General features: G+C 47.8%; 1 protein-coding gene across 1 annotated transcript in view; it reads right to left on the bottom strand.

Annotated features, from left to right (window-relative positions):
• The window catches only part of LOC119454260 (fatty acid synthase-like), a 16,822-nt gene extending 2,573 nt beyond the window's left edge, over positions 1-14,249 (bottom strand). The window contains exons 1-4 of the mRNA XM_049668008.1: positions 14,201-14,249; positions 5,944-6,144; positions 2,858-2,980; positions 512-745 (exon numbers count right to left, since the gene is read on the bottom strand). Of these exons, the coding sequence (XP_049523965.1) occupies positions 512-745; positions 2,858-2,980; positions 5,944-6,144; positions 14,201-14,249 (607 nt within the window). The remainder of the gene's footprint in view (positions 1-511; positions 746-2,857; positions 2,981-5,943; positions 6,145-14,200) is intronic.
• Between the last annotated feature and the right edge of the window lie 2,115 nt (positions 14,250-16,364).

Raw genomic sequence — 16,364 nt, 5'->3', positions numbered from 1 at the left:
ACGACTGTGTTGGTGAAACGAGAGACAGTTCCCTCAGCAAGACTGCTCAGGACATGCATATGCACAGACTAAGTTTAAGCATGCTATACATTAGGCACACTATCAGTGCCCCGGATGAATAGCCCTGATTTTGGTAACACGCAGGAGAGTTGCGCAAAATATGCTTCGTGGCTCACGTCACGTCAAAATGGAGCACAAGAAGCGAAACGGCGCTGAACCACTCCTACTGCCGTCTTTTTTCATCATACGTTGTTTTCTTATCACCAACACTTACCCACTTAACCCAATTTCTGCCCTAAACGTGGATGTTTGTCACACCGTGGGAGCACAAATTGAGGGAGTGAGCGCTTTAGCGAGACTACTCCTCAAACGTGTTTACCTCCATCGGTCGCCATCTGACAGCGGGTGTGATACATGTTTACAGGCGGGTTTCGATGCCCGTGGACTAAGTGGCACCCAGTTAGCGGGATTCGATTGACGTCTCGCTTCCGGATCGTCCGAGTCGGCTTACCAGAGGCGCCTTCGGCGTGTCCCATGTTGCTCTTGACGGAGCCAACCATCAACGGCATCTGGCGTCCCGGCCTGCAGAACACTGCGCTGATGGCAGCCAACTCCTCAACATCTCCCGCCTTGGTTCCGGTGCCATGGGCCTCTACGTACGCCACGTCGAGTGGATCGACATTGCTCTCGTCGTAACAGTCAAGCAGTAGGTCTTCTTGCACCTTTCTCGAGGGAAAAGTGACTCCTGCGAAGGCAAAAAAAAAAAGGTAGGGAAAGAATCAAAGCGCGCCTTCTCGCCTACTGCAACGTGACATTTTGTGCAATGACGCCAATAGGAACGCCTGGTGATTCAAAATTATGCATTTTAAATGGTAGCCACGGCCAATTTTCTCTATTATCATCAATGGTTGAAAGGGTTAAATGTGTCCGTAAAGTTTGGAGTTCGGCTACGAGAAATGTCTTTTAACAAAGCGTTGGGCATCTGCTTATGCTGATGAGTTTCCGGAGGGCCAAGTCCACTCTGCAAATTCGATGGCTCTGAGATTCGCCCCCACCATTGTTACAGTATCTCGACTGCCTCAACGTTCGAACCGCCGTAGACTTCGCGATGGAGGTTTTCACGAAAATTGGCAGAAAAAGAGACTGATCCCTACACCCTGTTCGGTGTAATTTTGACACATTCGTTAATTGTCATCAGTGTTGTGCGCATTTACTTCGGTTAACGCTGCACGCTCGATACTGTCCTGTTGGAAATGTTTTGCGTGTCTGAACGTTTCATAGTGGTCTAGGCTGGAAAATGTCAAGCACACTGTATTAAATCAAGAAAAATGCACGTGATATTTATGATGACTGCGTGTGTAATAACATGACTCCTTCAACGGTAATTTCAGAGTGTAGGCTTGACATAAGGCAGCTTTCCAGCGCTAAGATTATTCTCTTCAGAGACTATGCTCTAATGCCTGTCTAAATATGTTACATGCAATCGCTGACTAAAACAAAAAAGCACGTATATAAGAAAAGAATGTAGTTGGGATGGGTGTCGTGGGAAGGTACTGGAAAGCCGAGTTAAAAGGCCATAGAAAAGGCCAAGTTAAAGCTAGCGAACAGCCAAAATATAAAGCTAAAGGGAAGCCAACGTAAAGCTATCGAAAAGCCTAGTTAAAGCTATACAAAATGCCAGGTTAAAGTTTCCTGGCCCGCAACTCAGGATCTTCAGCCCTCCTTTGCCTTTCAGCTTCGGCAGTTCTCGCCCGGAATTCCGGATCTTCTCGACGTCGCTTGAAACGGTCATGATCGGCTTCCCGCTTCCTTCGCCGACGCTGCTCTTCTACCTCGGGAGAGAGCACTTTAGGTCTACCCATCCTATCGGTATAGATTGGACACCGATGCCGCCGAGCGCACGCGGAACATCTGCGCCGCGACGCGCACTCCCCATTGGCTATCCTCGTCACTCTTCTAAGCCGCGCCCCCACACCTCCTCCTCGCCACTTCCCCCCACACTTCTTCGCATCGCACTTTCCTCCTCTTCACTTTGCTGCGCCGAGTTTTGAGCGACGCCCGGCACGGCTGAAACTCAAGCTTTGTTAAAAAAGGTGTACACGTAGTCAGCAAGTCAGCCCATGCATGTCGTTTCCTCTCTCTCATACCTATTTTTTTGCATCCCGCCTCCGCCTTGCTCGGTCGCCTTCTTTGTCAATATACTCCTCATCATGCCGGGGAAGCTTTCTATATGTGAGGTACGACTGCCAGTGACCCCAATATTTGCGAAGCGATCAACAAGGCCATCTTCCCAAGTGCGCAATACAACGCTGTCATTGTACCTATGGCCAACAAATCATACAGTGGTCCCTGCCCAGACCGTAAAGACGTATAATTACAATAGTATTCTCTTCGAACTACAGCCGAGATTATTACAATGACATTTTACGAGTCCAACCACGTTAGTCGTCGTCGTTGTTGTTGTAGTTGCTATTTAATAGCTCTCCTTACATTCTTAGTATTTCTTTTCAATTTTTTTTCACTCTTTAGGTGTAAGTGAGGAGTGTGTTTCAATGTGACCTAAATCCATCAGAATGGAACTGAAGGAACATGCGAATATTTCACAGTGAAGCAACTAACTTTTTCTGGATTCAATCGCAGCAACGAATTATGCAACTGGGACTGATACAATATATCCATCTAGTAAGTGCGATGCATGACCGCGGCGTGCTTATTGCTGCTCGACAACTGGGACACCTTTTAGTGTAGATGGCATTGGCAAGGGAACTGTTTCATGAAGCGTGGATCAGCAACGGGAAGGCGCTTCTTTGGGGAAGAGGCTTTCCTACATTGTTCACTTGTTAGGGAGCAAGCTCACCTTCAGCTTTGTATCCGTCCGCGTTGCTTTGGACATTGACGACCTTGGCGTAGACCCGGCGGGCATCGGACGCCCGCTGGAGGAAGAAAGCGCCCACAGTTTCGCTGCGGGCGAAGCCATCGCCTGCGATCAGCAGGCGCAGTCATTATTTCAGTTTGGTATATCCGCACTACGCAACATGACCTGTATTCACGAAAGAAATATTACTCTAGAATTGTTAAGTATACCAAATTCGAGCTAGTTCTGATGTTAGACAAATTATTAGCACAGACGACGGGCCAATGACACAGAACGCTTGTGAACGAAAAGTTTTGCTAATTCGGCCCTCTTACTTTTCTTTAGGGCAGAGCAGCGAGTTTCTACGTTTACAGGAACCAGATAAAGCTGAACTTAGTCAGCTTTTCTGTTCTTAAAGGGGTTATCAGGTTCATGTACACACAAGTGTTCCCAATCCTAGGGGTATAATTACACTACGGTTGAGTATTTTGAGCCTATTCATTGCTTGGTCACTGTCCGGAAGTTTTTCGAACTGTAGGGTAATTTCTTATGCCTCATCATTTTTTGTGGTGCTTGGAAGTAAGCTCTTGCAAAATTACAAACAATCACAAAATCACAAACACGCTCTAATTACCAACCCTAATTGACGACTCCATAACGTCGGTTATATGCACTGGGAATTCTCTTTCAGGGAGTAATCAATGATCGTGTTGTCGAGACCGAGAAGGTCATGAACGCCATGAACTGCATCACCGAAGCATTTGAACTTCAACAAGCTAAATACACCTTTCAGCCCCGTGGGAATCTCACAGAAGAGCTCCAAAAAGGCTGGAGACGTCTTCTCAGGACCCTGTCGCAGAACTTCATCACCTCCAGCGCAGTGGAAATCTGTGACACCGACCCCATGGACCCACAGCTTTAGCTGCCGTTAGATGCCTACTTGGGCGAAGTATGCACGCGTGGCATGGCTGCGTGCATTGAAGCGGGCAAAGCTAGCGAAGTGGAACACTTCCGATTTCGCTGTCAGATGTTTTACCAGACATCTGTCCTCGAGCTCAATAAAATCTTTCGGTCTGTGGCCTGTTTTTTCACGAGGTCAAATTCATAGCACCAGCAATTTGTTATCTATGTGCAGGCCGACAGCCCTGCTTGCGACAACTGTGGCTGCGAGGGGACGATCAAGCACCTCCTCTGTGACTGTCTCCACTGCAATGTGGCAAGAAAAGAACTCGCGACTGCCCTCGAAAAACTGGAAGATTGCCATTTGACAGAGGAAGAAAGGTTCTAGGACACCGGTGCGGACGGGTTTCGACACTTAAGGCCTTAAGTGCTCTGCTCAAGTTCTTAAGTGTCGGCATATTGTGCGAATTGTGAGTTGTAGCGTGAAGCATCGCCGTTATTGTGCGAATTTTTCTCCCTCTATTTTTTTAACTGTTTCTTCTATCACATTTTATTCCCTTTGTCCCTTTCCGCAACGTGAAGTATCCATCCCGTACTTACACTGGCTAACCTCCCTGTCTTTCCTTCACTCTTTTCTCACGCTCTCTCTCTCTCTCTCTCTCTTAATGTGCAAGCTAGAGGGTATAGCGGCCAGACTTCATAACCGTTATGATCACCTGCTGCCTTACTGTGGAATAATTGCGCTGCCATGGCGAACTCTCCCTTCCTACTTTGCCAGTCACGAGAAAAGCATTCAGGAAAAACTATTCAACTGCCACCCCCAAAATTGGAAGATATAGAGACCTATGATTGCACGCAAGAATGCAAAAAAAAATGTCTCGACATTGGACCACATCGTAATATGTTTACCGCACTGTAAGGTATCCTCTCTATATTATGACGCAACAAAAACGCAAAATAGATTTGCAGCTGAGCAGCTAAACGCCGTCCTCGTAATGCACTCAGCCTTCGCAGCAACTGTCCAGAGCTCTATAAATATGGGCGTCTATAAACAGCATATTTAATTGCACTGAAAGAAACGCTACCGAACAAAGACACTTAGTGGTGATTTACTAGTGCTTAAACAGATGTTCTCGCTTTCTTTTTCTGTTCTGTTTTATAGCTATGCAAAACCGCACACTCATGAATAAATATACATCCTAATAAATCACCTATTGGGGTCTTGTCCTTTGTTTATGCGCTAAAAATTATTCATTTGTATACTTGTATTACAACCTACGGTAACATTATCTTCAGCGTCGTTACAGTGCTTTCTTCAAAGATTCACTTCGAAAATTACGTGAACGCTCCATGCAGCAGCAGAACGCTCCATGCTCTTTCCAACCTAGGATAAGAGTTCTCGGGCGTGGCACATTTCGGCTACCATGGGAAATATTACCACAGGGAACTGTGGCAATAGTGTTTACGGGAGGTGTGAGTATGGCGATTATACCCACATGGGATTCATCGGGCAGTGCACGAATTGTCCTAAACTTAGCCCGTCCGGCTTTAAACAGGTTTTTTTCTACACATTGATCATTTGAGACAAGTTATCTTGAGTTATGAATGCAATACATTACAATGATTACGCATGGGCGCAAATGCTAATTGACTCGCTATGTTTAGAAAACTACGAGTGCTCACAAATTGAGAAAGATACCACGTAATAAATAAAGTCGAAGGGTATGCTTGAAGCTACAAACACGAAGATCAGGGCAAATCCACGCACTAACCATATTTTTCACGGTAACTGAACAGTCTTAAGGAGGGAAATAATTGTCTTCTACCAAAGTGTAGCACAAGAATACAAAGGAAACCTAGTACGAATTCCTCAGAAAGAAAGATTCGGCGTTAAAAAAAAAAAAAACTAGGGCTGGTCTCAGGATTCAGCTCGGGACTAGCGCCATTACTGCCCATTGCTTTACTATCTGAGCTTGTAGCTTTGTGTCTGGTGGAAAAAAATTCTACCGTTTACGAATCGTCTTCCCCCTTGCGGGCTTCCACAGAACTGGTTCACTCTCAACAATCTCAGTGCCCGAGTTGAGTGAGTGAGTGAAATAACTTTTATTACAGGTCCGGCGAGGACGCGAGTTCCCTGGTGGGATTATTTCTAAAGAACTCCATGCCGTACGGCATCGTAAGGCACCCACCGTCGGAGTCGAAGACCTTGCACTTTCCGTCTAGCGAGAGCAAACCGAGCCGCTGGTAGCTTCGAGTCGCTAAGGGTCTCAGCGTGACATTGCTTCCTCCCACCAAGGCCGCTTCGCAGCGCCCCGACCTGAGCGCCAGCAGAGCCTCATGCAGCGCCATCATCGTGGATGAACAGGCCGTGTCGACGGCGACGCTCGGGCCTGCGTGAAATTGCGATTGCACGCATCATAACGTAAACGCACAGTAGCATAACCAAGTAGCTGAAATGGGGTGGCCGAGTTGTACGTTGGTCGGTGAAGGACTAACAGCCACATTTGTTGTTCAACCCAGTGATATCCAAACGAAGTTTTACGTCAATAAATTACGAGTATTTATTTATTTATTTATTTATTTATTTATTTATTTATTTATTTATTTATTTATTTATTTATTTATTTATTTATTTATTTATTTATTTATTTATTTATTTATACATACTGCAGCGCAATGAGCGCTACTGGGGGCGTGCTCCGCCACTGGAAAAGCTGGCACCACCGTCGGCGTGACGTAGTATAAGGGATCACGTGGATACAGCGGCCGCGTCGTCTACTTCCGAAGCACCGAGGCGAGCTGAAAACGAAAGTTATTCCCACCTGCGCTACGGTTCTGATTAAGTGGGGATGTTTTTTTTTTTCCCCCGCTTCGGGTGTATGCTCGACAACACTTGAAAGCACAGTGACTGCTTTTGAAGGCGTCCGGCATGGAAGAAGCTTGGTACCGCAGTGCCGTAAGCGTACACAACGGAGCCCTGTGTCACGTACCCACAGGCCAAGAAGCTGCGTGTAGCTTGGATTGCGAAACTTAGAGCCGGCAAGCAGCCATCGGCTACAACTCGGGTGTGTAGCAAGAACTTTCGCGTGAAATATTTCTGCTACGGCGTTGGGGCTGCGATGTTCGGTGAGGAGCAGAAAGCCCGCACTGAGAAACTCGCCCGCGCGCGCTGCCTGGTTAATGTCATCAAGATTTGGTCTAGGAACGGTAAGAAGCGCATTAAAAAAAACAAGGCACGGCATATGTTCATGTTAGCACCAGACAATGAATGTAGTGGATTAACAAAAACAAGCAGCGGGAAATTCCTCGCTGAGAAGACCAATAAACTTACAGTGCGACGTAACTTGAAGAATGAGGATATTGAAATGGCCAAGATTTCAGAAGAAAAGAAAAATGAATGATTGAATCGTCGCGATATGGCCCATCACGAGTCGCCGTATAGCGCCGAAGTCCCTAGTTCCAGTGAAATTATTTTTGGACAGCTCTGATAGCTTCACGCAATAATGGTTGCTTGTGTACTGTCAAATGCTCATATGCTGCGGCCTAAAGCTCATGGCACGGTGCGAAAACGCGCTCGTACTGCAGACAGCGCAGTCGGTCGCTGCGAACCCGTGCGATCGCTTCATTGAGGCTTCATTCTGTTATGCTCCATTTGCTTATACAGACAACACACTGTAAGAACATATTTCACACAGTCTGCTCTCAGCGATTGCCTACTTTTCACGCAAGAAGCTGCTTCGGTGGACTCCATCGCCTCGACCGCGCGCAATGGGCGTTCACTGCCGTAATCGGTAAATAAATAGCGCCTGTAAACTATTCTGTGCTTTCTGTTTGCCCAAGGTTATTATTCTGACAGTAAGAAACTTCCTTCGCTTGGAGAGTACTTGCATAGATCGCCAGGAGGGCTGCCGCGTGGTGTTTGTATTGAGCGCCGACAGCCAAACCTCTGAGGAGCGCGCCGCGTTATCCCTGATACTACGCAAGCGAGGCGCTTCCGACAGCTGATGGCGGCTCCGTAACTACTCGCCCCCAATAGCAGGAGTGGGTCAGCAGAGGGAAATATACAGAGCAAAACACCATACATCTTGGATGGCGGATACAAATGTATGGGATGCCATGAGCGAAAAGACCCAGGTATACGGAATTCCGATCTTCTATAGAACGAGGCAAAAAGGCTGAATTTAAACATGTTTGTGCATGCAAAGTAGGGGCAGCAACTTTAAACTGTGACGTCGTCTCGTCGATGACTCTGGCGCAAGGTTGCCATAGTGGTTTTTTGAAAGATCTAACCGACGAGTTGATGATGCTGTGCAAGAAATCTAATGATGCGATGCGGCGACGTGAATAGAGCAAAGTTAAATTCAAGGAATGAAGTGCAGAAGAGGCTGAAAAGTCACGATCATAACGTTGACATTTAACTCTTACAGCTTTTTTTCTGAATTGCTTCCAGTCTTAATATCACATTGTTTATAAGGGTTCCAACCGCAGATGCGTAGTCATCAACAGGACGGATTAGCGATTTATATAGAAGTAGTTTAGTATCTTTTGGAGAGTTGAATAGTGTACGCCGCAGATAACCTACTTTTCTTAGTGCTTTGTTACATATGTAATCAACGTGTATTGACCATGACATGTATTGCGTAAAAATGACACCGAGCTACTTATTCTCAGATGCCCTATCAACGGATCGATTATTGGAGAAGTTATTTAACCGTAATCGGGACAAGAGCGAACAAACTTGTGAACGTAGCTGTACATCCCTCGCTAGTAATACCGCGTTTGAAGGCACTGGTAAGTATTGAAAACTCCAGAGTGCGCAGGCTGTTGATCAGCTTGGAAAGCTGCGCATATTTCGGAACGCACACTGCGACGTACCACTACCAACCAATGCTGCGCGTCGGGGTTATAATTGCGTCGGTGAAGCCGGTTGTCGCGAATGGCAAAATGACGCGCTTGGCGACGCGAAGTGCGAGTGCTTGGTTGTTCCGACAAACCAGAAAGCAAGTCTATAAGGGAGGCAATCCTAATGGTCCTTGAGCTGCTCAGAAGCGATCGTGCTGTAGCACTGTTTGATGTCCACTGTCGCAAAAGGTAGCAGCAGGCCTTTCCGAGCGAAGAAGTGGTCAGATGGAGACAGTAGTGCCACGGCGTCTGAGACGCCGCTGCAGTACATGGGCACGACCGTTGACGCGTTGGGACGAACGTGGCTGTCGTCATGGGCTAAAAAAACTCGGCGCACATCGCCGCTGGCTGGCATGAGTACGGCCCTATGGCGTTGTGGGCATTTATTAGTTATTATAGTTAGCATGAGTCAAGTCGTAGGCTTGGTTTGAACCTACGACTGATGTGTTTGCGATGACTAGTTTATGTAAGTCACATGTAAGTACCGCGAGAAGGTCAGAGAGGCCACCCAAGCTACGTGAAGAAGGAAGAAGTGAACCGGTGCACGAGCACGGCGGCACGAGGTGCTATCTCGCAGTGGTTCGAACCAGGCGGCGAGCAGTTCCGGGCTCCTGGGTTGAACGAGGTCCTGCCAGGCGAGACGTTCGTAGCAAGGTGCGGAGGACGGCGAACCGAGCGAGGACGATGGCATCCGAGATACTAAGGCTCCAGCTTCCAGTGCTCGAGGCACTGGCTGACCCAGGGAGGCCGGTACCTAAGCTGCCGCACCTGAGCTGTGCCGAGCAGCGTTCCAGTCTGGCACAGATGTTGCTGTGCTAGGCGCGGTCTTCACGTGCGACCGCCGCATGTGCGGTGCGAGCGGCGTACGAGCTGGACAACTACGCCGTGCTGGACGCCGGCTGCTTCCTCTGCTGTTCCTGAGTGTGCCGTGCCCGAGAACCGCGGGGTCTGAACGAGTCGTCGTCGCAGCCGACTCAAGCACGGTGACTTTACAGTACCGTGACGACGGAACCGTGAGCCTCTCTGCAGAATGGGACTGTTTCAACCCGTTTGTTCTCGTGTTCTTATGTGTGGACATACTGACTGCCGTTACGCAGTTTATTAACGCTCATTATATGTTTTTAAGGTTCTTTTGATATTTATAAATGCTCGCAAACGAATATCTGTCTTTCTTTCGCATCACTGCGCACTAGCGAAAGTGCCGAACAGTCCTACACGCTACAATTTCTGGCGTCCGCGACAGGACTAAGCTCTATTTTCATACTTGTGAACTGCACTTCGCTTGTGTGCAGTGGTATGAAATGAACTGGGTGAAGTTTATTCCGATTGGCAAGGAGCTTGACTTGTCAGGTAAAGAACTGAAAGAGTGGATTGACGAGCAGCATAACAGAGAGCGCGGTAAGCGAGCTGAGGACAGGGAAGCAGCGCGAATGGTCCATCAATAGGAGATCGCGCGTCTGACGGCGGAACAAACTCTGCCGGAGGCTACATGTCGTCTTGCAGGCCACGCGGCTGCGACGGTCGAAACCGGTATAGAACGCAGGGAAGCCAGCAGTGAAGCATTTAGATGTCCCCACAAGCTTATTACTCCCTATAAAGAGGGCCGCGACGAAATCGACGCGTACATAAAGCGCTTCGAGTGAGTAGTCACCAGCCATGGATTGATTGCCAAGCAACAGGTGGGCGCTGTCATTAAGCTTGTTCCTGTCAGGCGAAGCTTTGAGCGTGGTCGGATGCATGGCTGCGGAGGACGCCCGGGACTATCAAAAGCTGAAGCAAACTTTACTGTTCCGGTATATGGAAGAAGGATACTGACAAAAGTTTCGCAAAGTTAAGGTAGGTGACCACCAGTCGAGAAAAAAATTTTAGAATTGTAGTCGAAAAGTTACAATTATATTTTTGGCTTCTGAAGCTTAGGTGTTTGAAACTTTAACATGATGAAATTGCTAAAAATGTAAACAAAAAATTCACCAAAAATCAAAATGTGCCAAAATATGCATGTTGCGCCAACAGTCATAACTACAAAATGGTAGGTGCGATTCAAACGCGACTTGGCAGGTACGTAATGAGGACAATAACCTGTGCATCTAACCACCACAATCACCACATTTCTAAGCTAAGGTGCGTTATCATAAAAATACTGATAAAGTTCATATCCAGCAGGTTTGTTTTATATAATATATATAAAAAGTATATGCATATTTGTGCATAGTATAGCGTAAAAAGTTACTGTCGTTTTCAGTCATTCTGCTTGAATACACAGTTACATATATAAATAAAAAGCACACAAAATTTTATGCATAAATATTTATTAGACGGAAAGTTCTCACTGTTCGCGTAACTGTAGTATGCAAAAAATAATGGCTGTAAAGATTAGAACCGAATGTTAATGTAGTAAAAAAAAACCGTTCCACATGTGTAAAATCCACCAGGCCATCTTCTTGGAAGCGGCACGATCTACTTTTGAGCGAGCTGAAGCACGTATATTTTTTCTGGCCCGTTTTGCGTCTCCAGCTGACTCACGTGCGGTCTTCATCACAAGGCGACACTGAGTGCGTTGACGCTTCCTTTTCGTCTTGTTCTTTGCCATATTTCATGGAGTACTATAACTTTCTCCTTGAAGGGCTAGAACTAAATCCGCGAGCTGGAAATGGCGTACAAAAAAAAGCACAGATGGCACAGATAACGGCGACGCAAACGGAAACCAACGCAAACGCGCGCAGTGTGCCGTAGTGCCCCGCAGCCCTCTTGTAGAAATTTTTAAATAAATTGAAAACATCGTGTCCCATAAAGTAGTCCAAAAGCTTTAGAACGTACTTAAACAAATTAGCATTACGTAATGTGTATACGAAGATACATTTATGACGAGACGGCAGATACTGTGGCATCAGAAACCTTCAGTTTCAGTTTCGGATGCGTCTAGCGGGGGTTAGAAAAATGGTCATAACTATTGAACAGCTTAAGATAACAACATAATTCATTTCGCTAAATGTTCTTGAATAGACAGGAAGCTTGAATATGCTAAATAAAAATATGTTGTTTGTTTCCAGGAAATGCGTTTTTGAAGGTGGTGACCTACCTTAAGCCAGAGAATTCCGAGACAGGGCGGCAGTTTGCTTGTCGACTGCTTGGGTACTTTGATCATTGGGAGCAGATGGCGAAAACGGAGAAAACATACGACGCATTAAGAGATAAGATTGTGTCGGAAAAGTTTTCGCTACGTTGCGATGAGAGGCTCGCCATCTCCCTGAAAGAGCGAGGATGCCGCAACCTCTACATGTTAGCCGAAGCGGCTGACCATTATTTGGAGGCGCAAGGCTTTACTAACCTCGCCAGCGGAAAAGAAGAAAGAGGGACTAGTAAAGTAGCCTTGCAGAGCAAGAACTGCGAAACAGAGTCCCGGAAAGCGCTTTCTGTGTGGCAAGCAAGGACACCATGCTGAAGATTATTGGAAGCAGTCAAAAGGACCGAAGTCCTCGTCTTGCTGGAAATGCAGGAAACATGGCCATAAAGCTGACGAGTGTCCGAACGTAAAGAGCAGTGACAAGGAAACGGCAAGTGCTACTGCTGACTGCGACCCGATGCATGCCACCCGGAATAAAGAAAACCAGGCTTCTACCACTTAACCAGATGGGCTATCTGCAAGAACAGATAGAAAACATATTTGGCTCCGCATTATGATGCAAGAGATGCCGACGGCAACTGGATATATCGATGGACATCCGGTGACGGTGCTAAGAGATTCCGGATGCAATACTGTGGTCGCCAGAAGTTCGTTGGTACAGCAAAAGAATTTCACCGGTACCATGCGGACTGTTTACCTTCTGGACGGCTCATCTAAGCAGCTCCCAGAGTCAAAGGTCTACATAGACTGCCCTCTCTTCCGACGAACAACACGGGCACTTTGAATGGAAAAGGCGCTCTGTGACGTTGTTCGTCAGAACATCAACCGGTCACGATGCAAAACTACATAACTAATTATGCAAAACTGCATAATGTCGGCACCAGCATAGGAGCCTGCTCGACACAACAGTGGGTCCCAAGATAGATCGACCGCGATTGCCGCGTCAACAAGGGGAACCAAGGAAACGAATTTACATGTTCCTGCAACGAGCGCACTAGATGTGAGTCAACAAGTTCTGCAATCGATGCAGCGAGCTGACCATACCTTGGAGGACTGTTTTTCGTAAATCGGGAAGACAACGACGAAGCGATCAGCAAACGGAGAATTTGATCGAAGGCATACTTTACCGACACTACAGATTGCTGAAGAGGAAAGAAGTCGACCAAGTGGTTGCTCCCTAAAACCTCCACCAGTTCGTCCTTAAGATGGCGCTCGAAGGAGTTCTGGCAGGCTACCAAGGTATCAAACGAACCACTGATAAGATACTAGAAGAATTCTATTAGCCAGGCATGCAGGTTGATGTGACACGATTTGTGCGCTCCTGTGACATCTGTCAGCGTACTGTTACAAAACACGTGATCGGATGTGTCCCCCTAGGGAACATGCCGGTGATTGACACGCCGTTCCAACGTGTGGCGATTGATATAATCGAGCCGCTCTCACCGACATCAGCAAAAGAAAATCGCTTTATCCTAAGGATGGTAGACTGCGCAACGCACTATCCTGACGCCGTTGCATTACCAAGCATTGAAACGGAGATCATAGCAGAAGCGTTGGAGGATGTGTTTGTGGGAATACCACGGGAAAACGTGAGCGACCGAGATCAGTCATTCACTTCGAATTTAACGCAAGAACTGAAGAGGTAATTGTCCATCCGACATCGGCCAACACCACCATATCACCCTATGGCGAATGGCCTTGTTGAGCGCTTCAATGGCACGTCAAAGCAAATGATACCGTGCATGGGACGGAAAAGTCCAAAGAATTGGGATAGATACTTGGCGCCATTATTATTTGCTTATAGAGGTGCCTGCAGCTCAGTCTAGGTCTTTTCTCCTTTAGACGTACTGTATGGTCGGTACATTAGAGGACGAAATTATGGACACGAGCAACTCTTGATGAAACAGAGACCACGTATGGTTATGTTATGCAGCTTAGCGAATGTTCACAGGAGACGTGCCGAATTGCTCACGAGGAGCTGCAGGAATTCAAGATCAGGCAAAGGAAATATTGCGAGCACAAAGCAAAGCCACGTCAGCTCTACGCTGGAGACAAGTTTTTATTACTGCTCCATTCCGACAACAACCAACTAATTCTAACATGAAAAGGTCCATTTAGTGTATTGGCGCAACGTAGCAAAATCGGCTATGTTGTTGATCTCGCAACCCGCACTAATCTTTTCCACATCAACAGCCTTAAAATGTATGCGAAAAGACCACATTCCGCGGACTCAGCGGGACGCGCGGTTTTCATGTTGGAGACGGAACAACCGGAAGACGAATCGTAACTAGTTCCTCCCACTTAATCAGCGCGAGATCCACCGTGAAGTCAAAGTCGCCAACACCTTGGACCATGGAGCTCTTCTCATTTATCGCGATCTCCGTTATGCTGCTCGTCAATCGACTCTCTCAGTTACTTACCTGGCAGGTCAAGCTCCTTGCCAATCAGAATAAACTTCGCCCAGTCCATTTCCGCCGACTGCACACAAGTGAAGTGCCGCTGTTAAGGGTGGAAATAGAGCTTAGGCCTGTCGCGGACACCAGAAATTGTAGTGTTTAGGTCTGTTCGGCTATTTCGCTAGTGCACAGTGATGCTGAAGAAATACAGAGAATCGTTTGGGAGCATTTATAAAAATCGAAAGAACCTTAAAGAACATAATACGCGCTAATAAGCTGCGTCACGGCAGTCAGTATGTCCACACACAAGAACACGAGAATAAATGGGTTGAAGCAGTCCCATTCTGAGAGGCTCACGGTTCCGTTGTCACGGTACTGTAGATTCCCCGTGCTTAAGTCGGCTACAACGACGACACACTCAGACCCCGTGCAGCACGGTTCTCGGGAACGGCACGTTCAGGAGCAGCAGTGGCCGCAGCCAGGGGACGCCTTGTCCAGCACGGCCTCGGTGTCCGGCTCGTGCGACGCTCGCGAATCACGTGGAGACCACGTCTAGCACACAACATCTGCGCCAGACTGGAACGCTGCTCGACACAGCTCAGGTGCGGCAGCACAGGGATCGGCAGCCCTCGGGTCAGCCAGCGTCGGGAGCACTGGCAGCTGGAGCCCTGGTACCTCGGACACCCTCGTCCTCACACGGCTCCGCGGTTAACCCCACCTTGCCATGGAAGTCTCGCCTGGCAGAACCTCGTTCTCCCCAGGAGCATGGAACTGCTGCCCGTCTAGTTCGAACACAGTGAAATCGCACCTCGTGCCGCCGTGCTCGTGCACCCGTTCACTTCTTCGTGCTTCACGGAGCTTGGGTGGCCGCTTCGATGTTCTCGCGGCACGTATATATGACAATGACGAAGCAATTGCGTCAAAATGAAACACACATTTGAAAATGCTTTTTTTTTCTCTTATTAGCAATGTATACATAGCTTCACTTTGATCTCTCTGCGTTCCCCCAAACACTGCGTCATGTATACGGAGTAAGCAGGACAGAAGATTTTTTGTGTGTCTTGGCTCCCAGAAGAGTTTTTCAATCCATATATGTATATTTTCGTGTAGCACTTTCATTCTTTTTTTTCACGCTAGTCATAGATACCTATAGATAACTTATCTATAGAAAATGTGACCTTACAGTAAATTTAGGACGTATGTGTGTCCTGTTCCTGATGTAGTACATAACTGCTATTCAAGCGAAACTTGTATTGGTCACAAGTTTGGGTGGCGTTGTCGTAGTAACGCAAAAAAGTTGTCGCAGTTTCACCTGAAAGGCGAAGCATCAATTGCGATAGCAAATTTGTAGAGAGCTATACGGAGTAATGATATTAGCTTTATCAGCTGTATAAATTTGGACATGCAGCAGCACCAGCAACGCGCAGAACTGTTGTCGACGCCGTCGGCGTTTTGCCCGCGTTCGCACAAAATGCGTGCGGCGTTGGTGACTGTTGCCGGAGCCTCCGATATAAATAGGCACTTGGTGCCGCAGCTAAACGTCGCCTCCCTTCCCTCCCCCCCCCCCCCTCCTCCACGGCCTCTCGCGCGTCGGAAGAAGGCGCGTTTGCTCTACATATATGGTGATTGTAAAGGAGGAAAGAGACGCCTACTTCTGCAGCCCTTAAGGGAGCACGGCGCAGAACACGCGTTTGTTCTCCGCCGTGCGTTCACTCTCCGTGAAAGCGCGCGTCCCTCGCGCTCTTTCACTCGCACATACAGCGTTCCGCGGCGCGCGGCGACGATTTCATCTCTATTGACGTCATACGGAACCTCACGGCGACGGCGACGCCGACGGCAAAAATCTGCTTTGGAGTGTCCATATAATTGCTATCGCAATGAAAAAGCGCCTGCTCCCGAAGTCGAACAGCTGTACCAGCTGCGCCGGCGCTGGATCACGTGACGCCCGCGGCCAATCAAGGTCATTTGGTCTGTCGCGGGGAGAGAAAGGGAAGGAAAGGTGGGTTTGCACGCGCTCCGCCGGGCTTCCCCTCGCCTCAGATCAGTCTAGTCACCCGGTTGGGAAGGCCGTGCGTTGTTCGTTCCGCCGAGGAGCACGCTGCGTTTGAGCAACGATGCCCCGAATTTGCTCGGGAAACGGCTCATTGTCAACGTGCCGATTCTAGTGTTAAGGCTTCCGAAGCCCAGG

The sequence above is a fragment of the Dermacentor silvarum genome, chromosome 5, assembly GCF_013339745.2.
Source record: "Dermacentor silvarum isolate Dsil-2018 chromosome 5, BIME_Dsil_1.4, whole genome shotgun sequence".
NCBI lineage: Eukaryota > Metazoa > Arthropoda > Arachnida > Ixodida > Ixodidae > Dermacentor > Dermacentor silvarum.
Note: the sequence above shows the minus strand (reverse complement) of the source record. Positions and strands in the feature narration are given on the sequence as shown.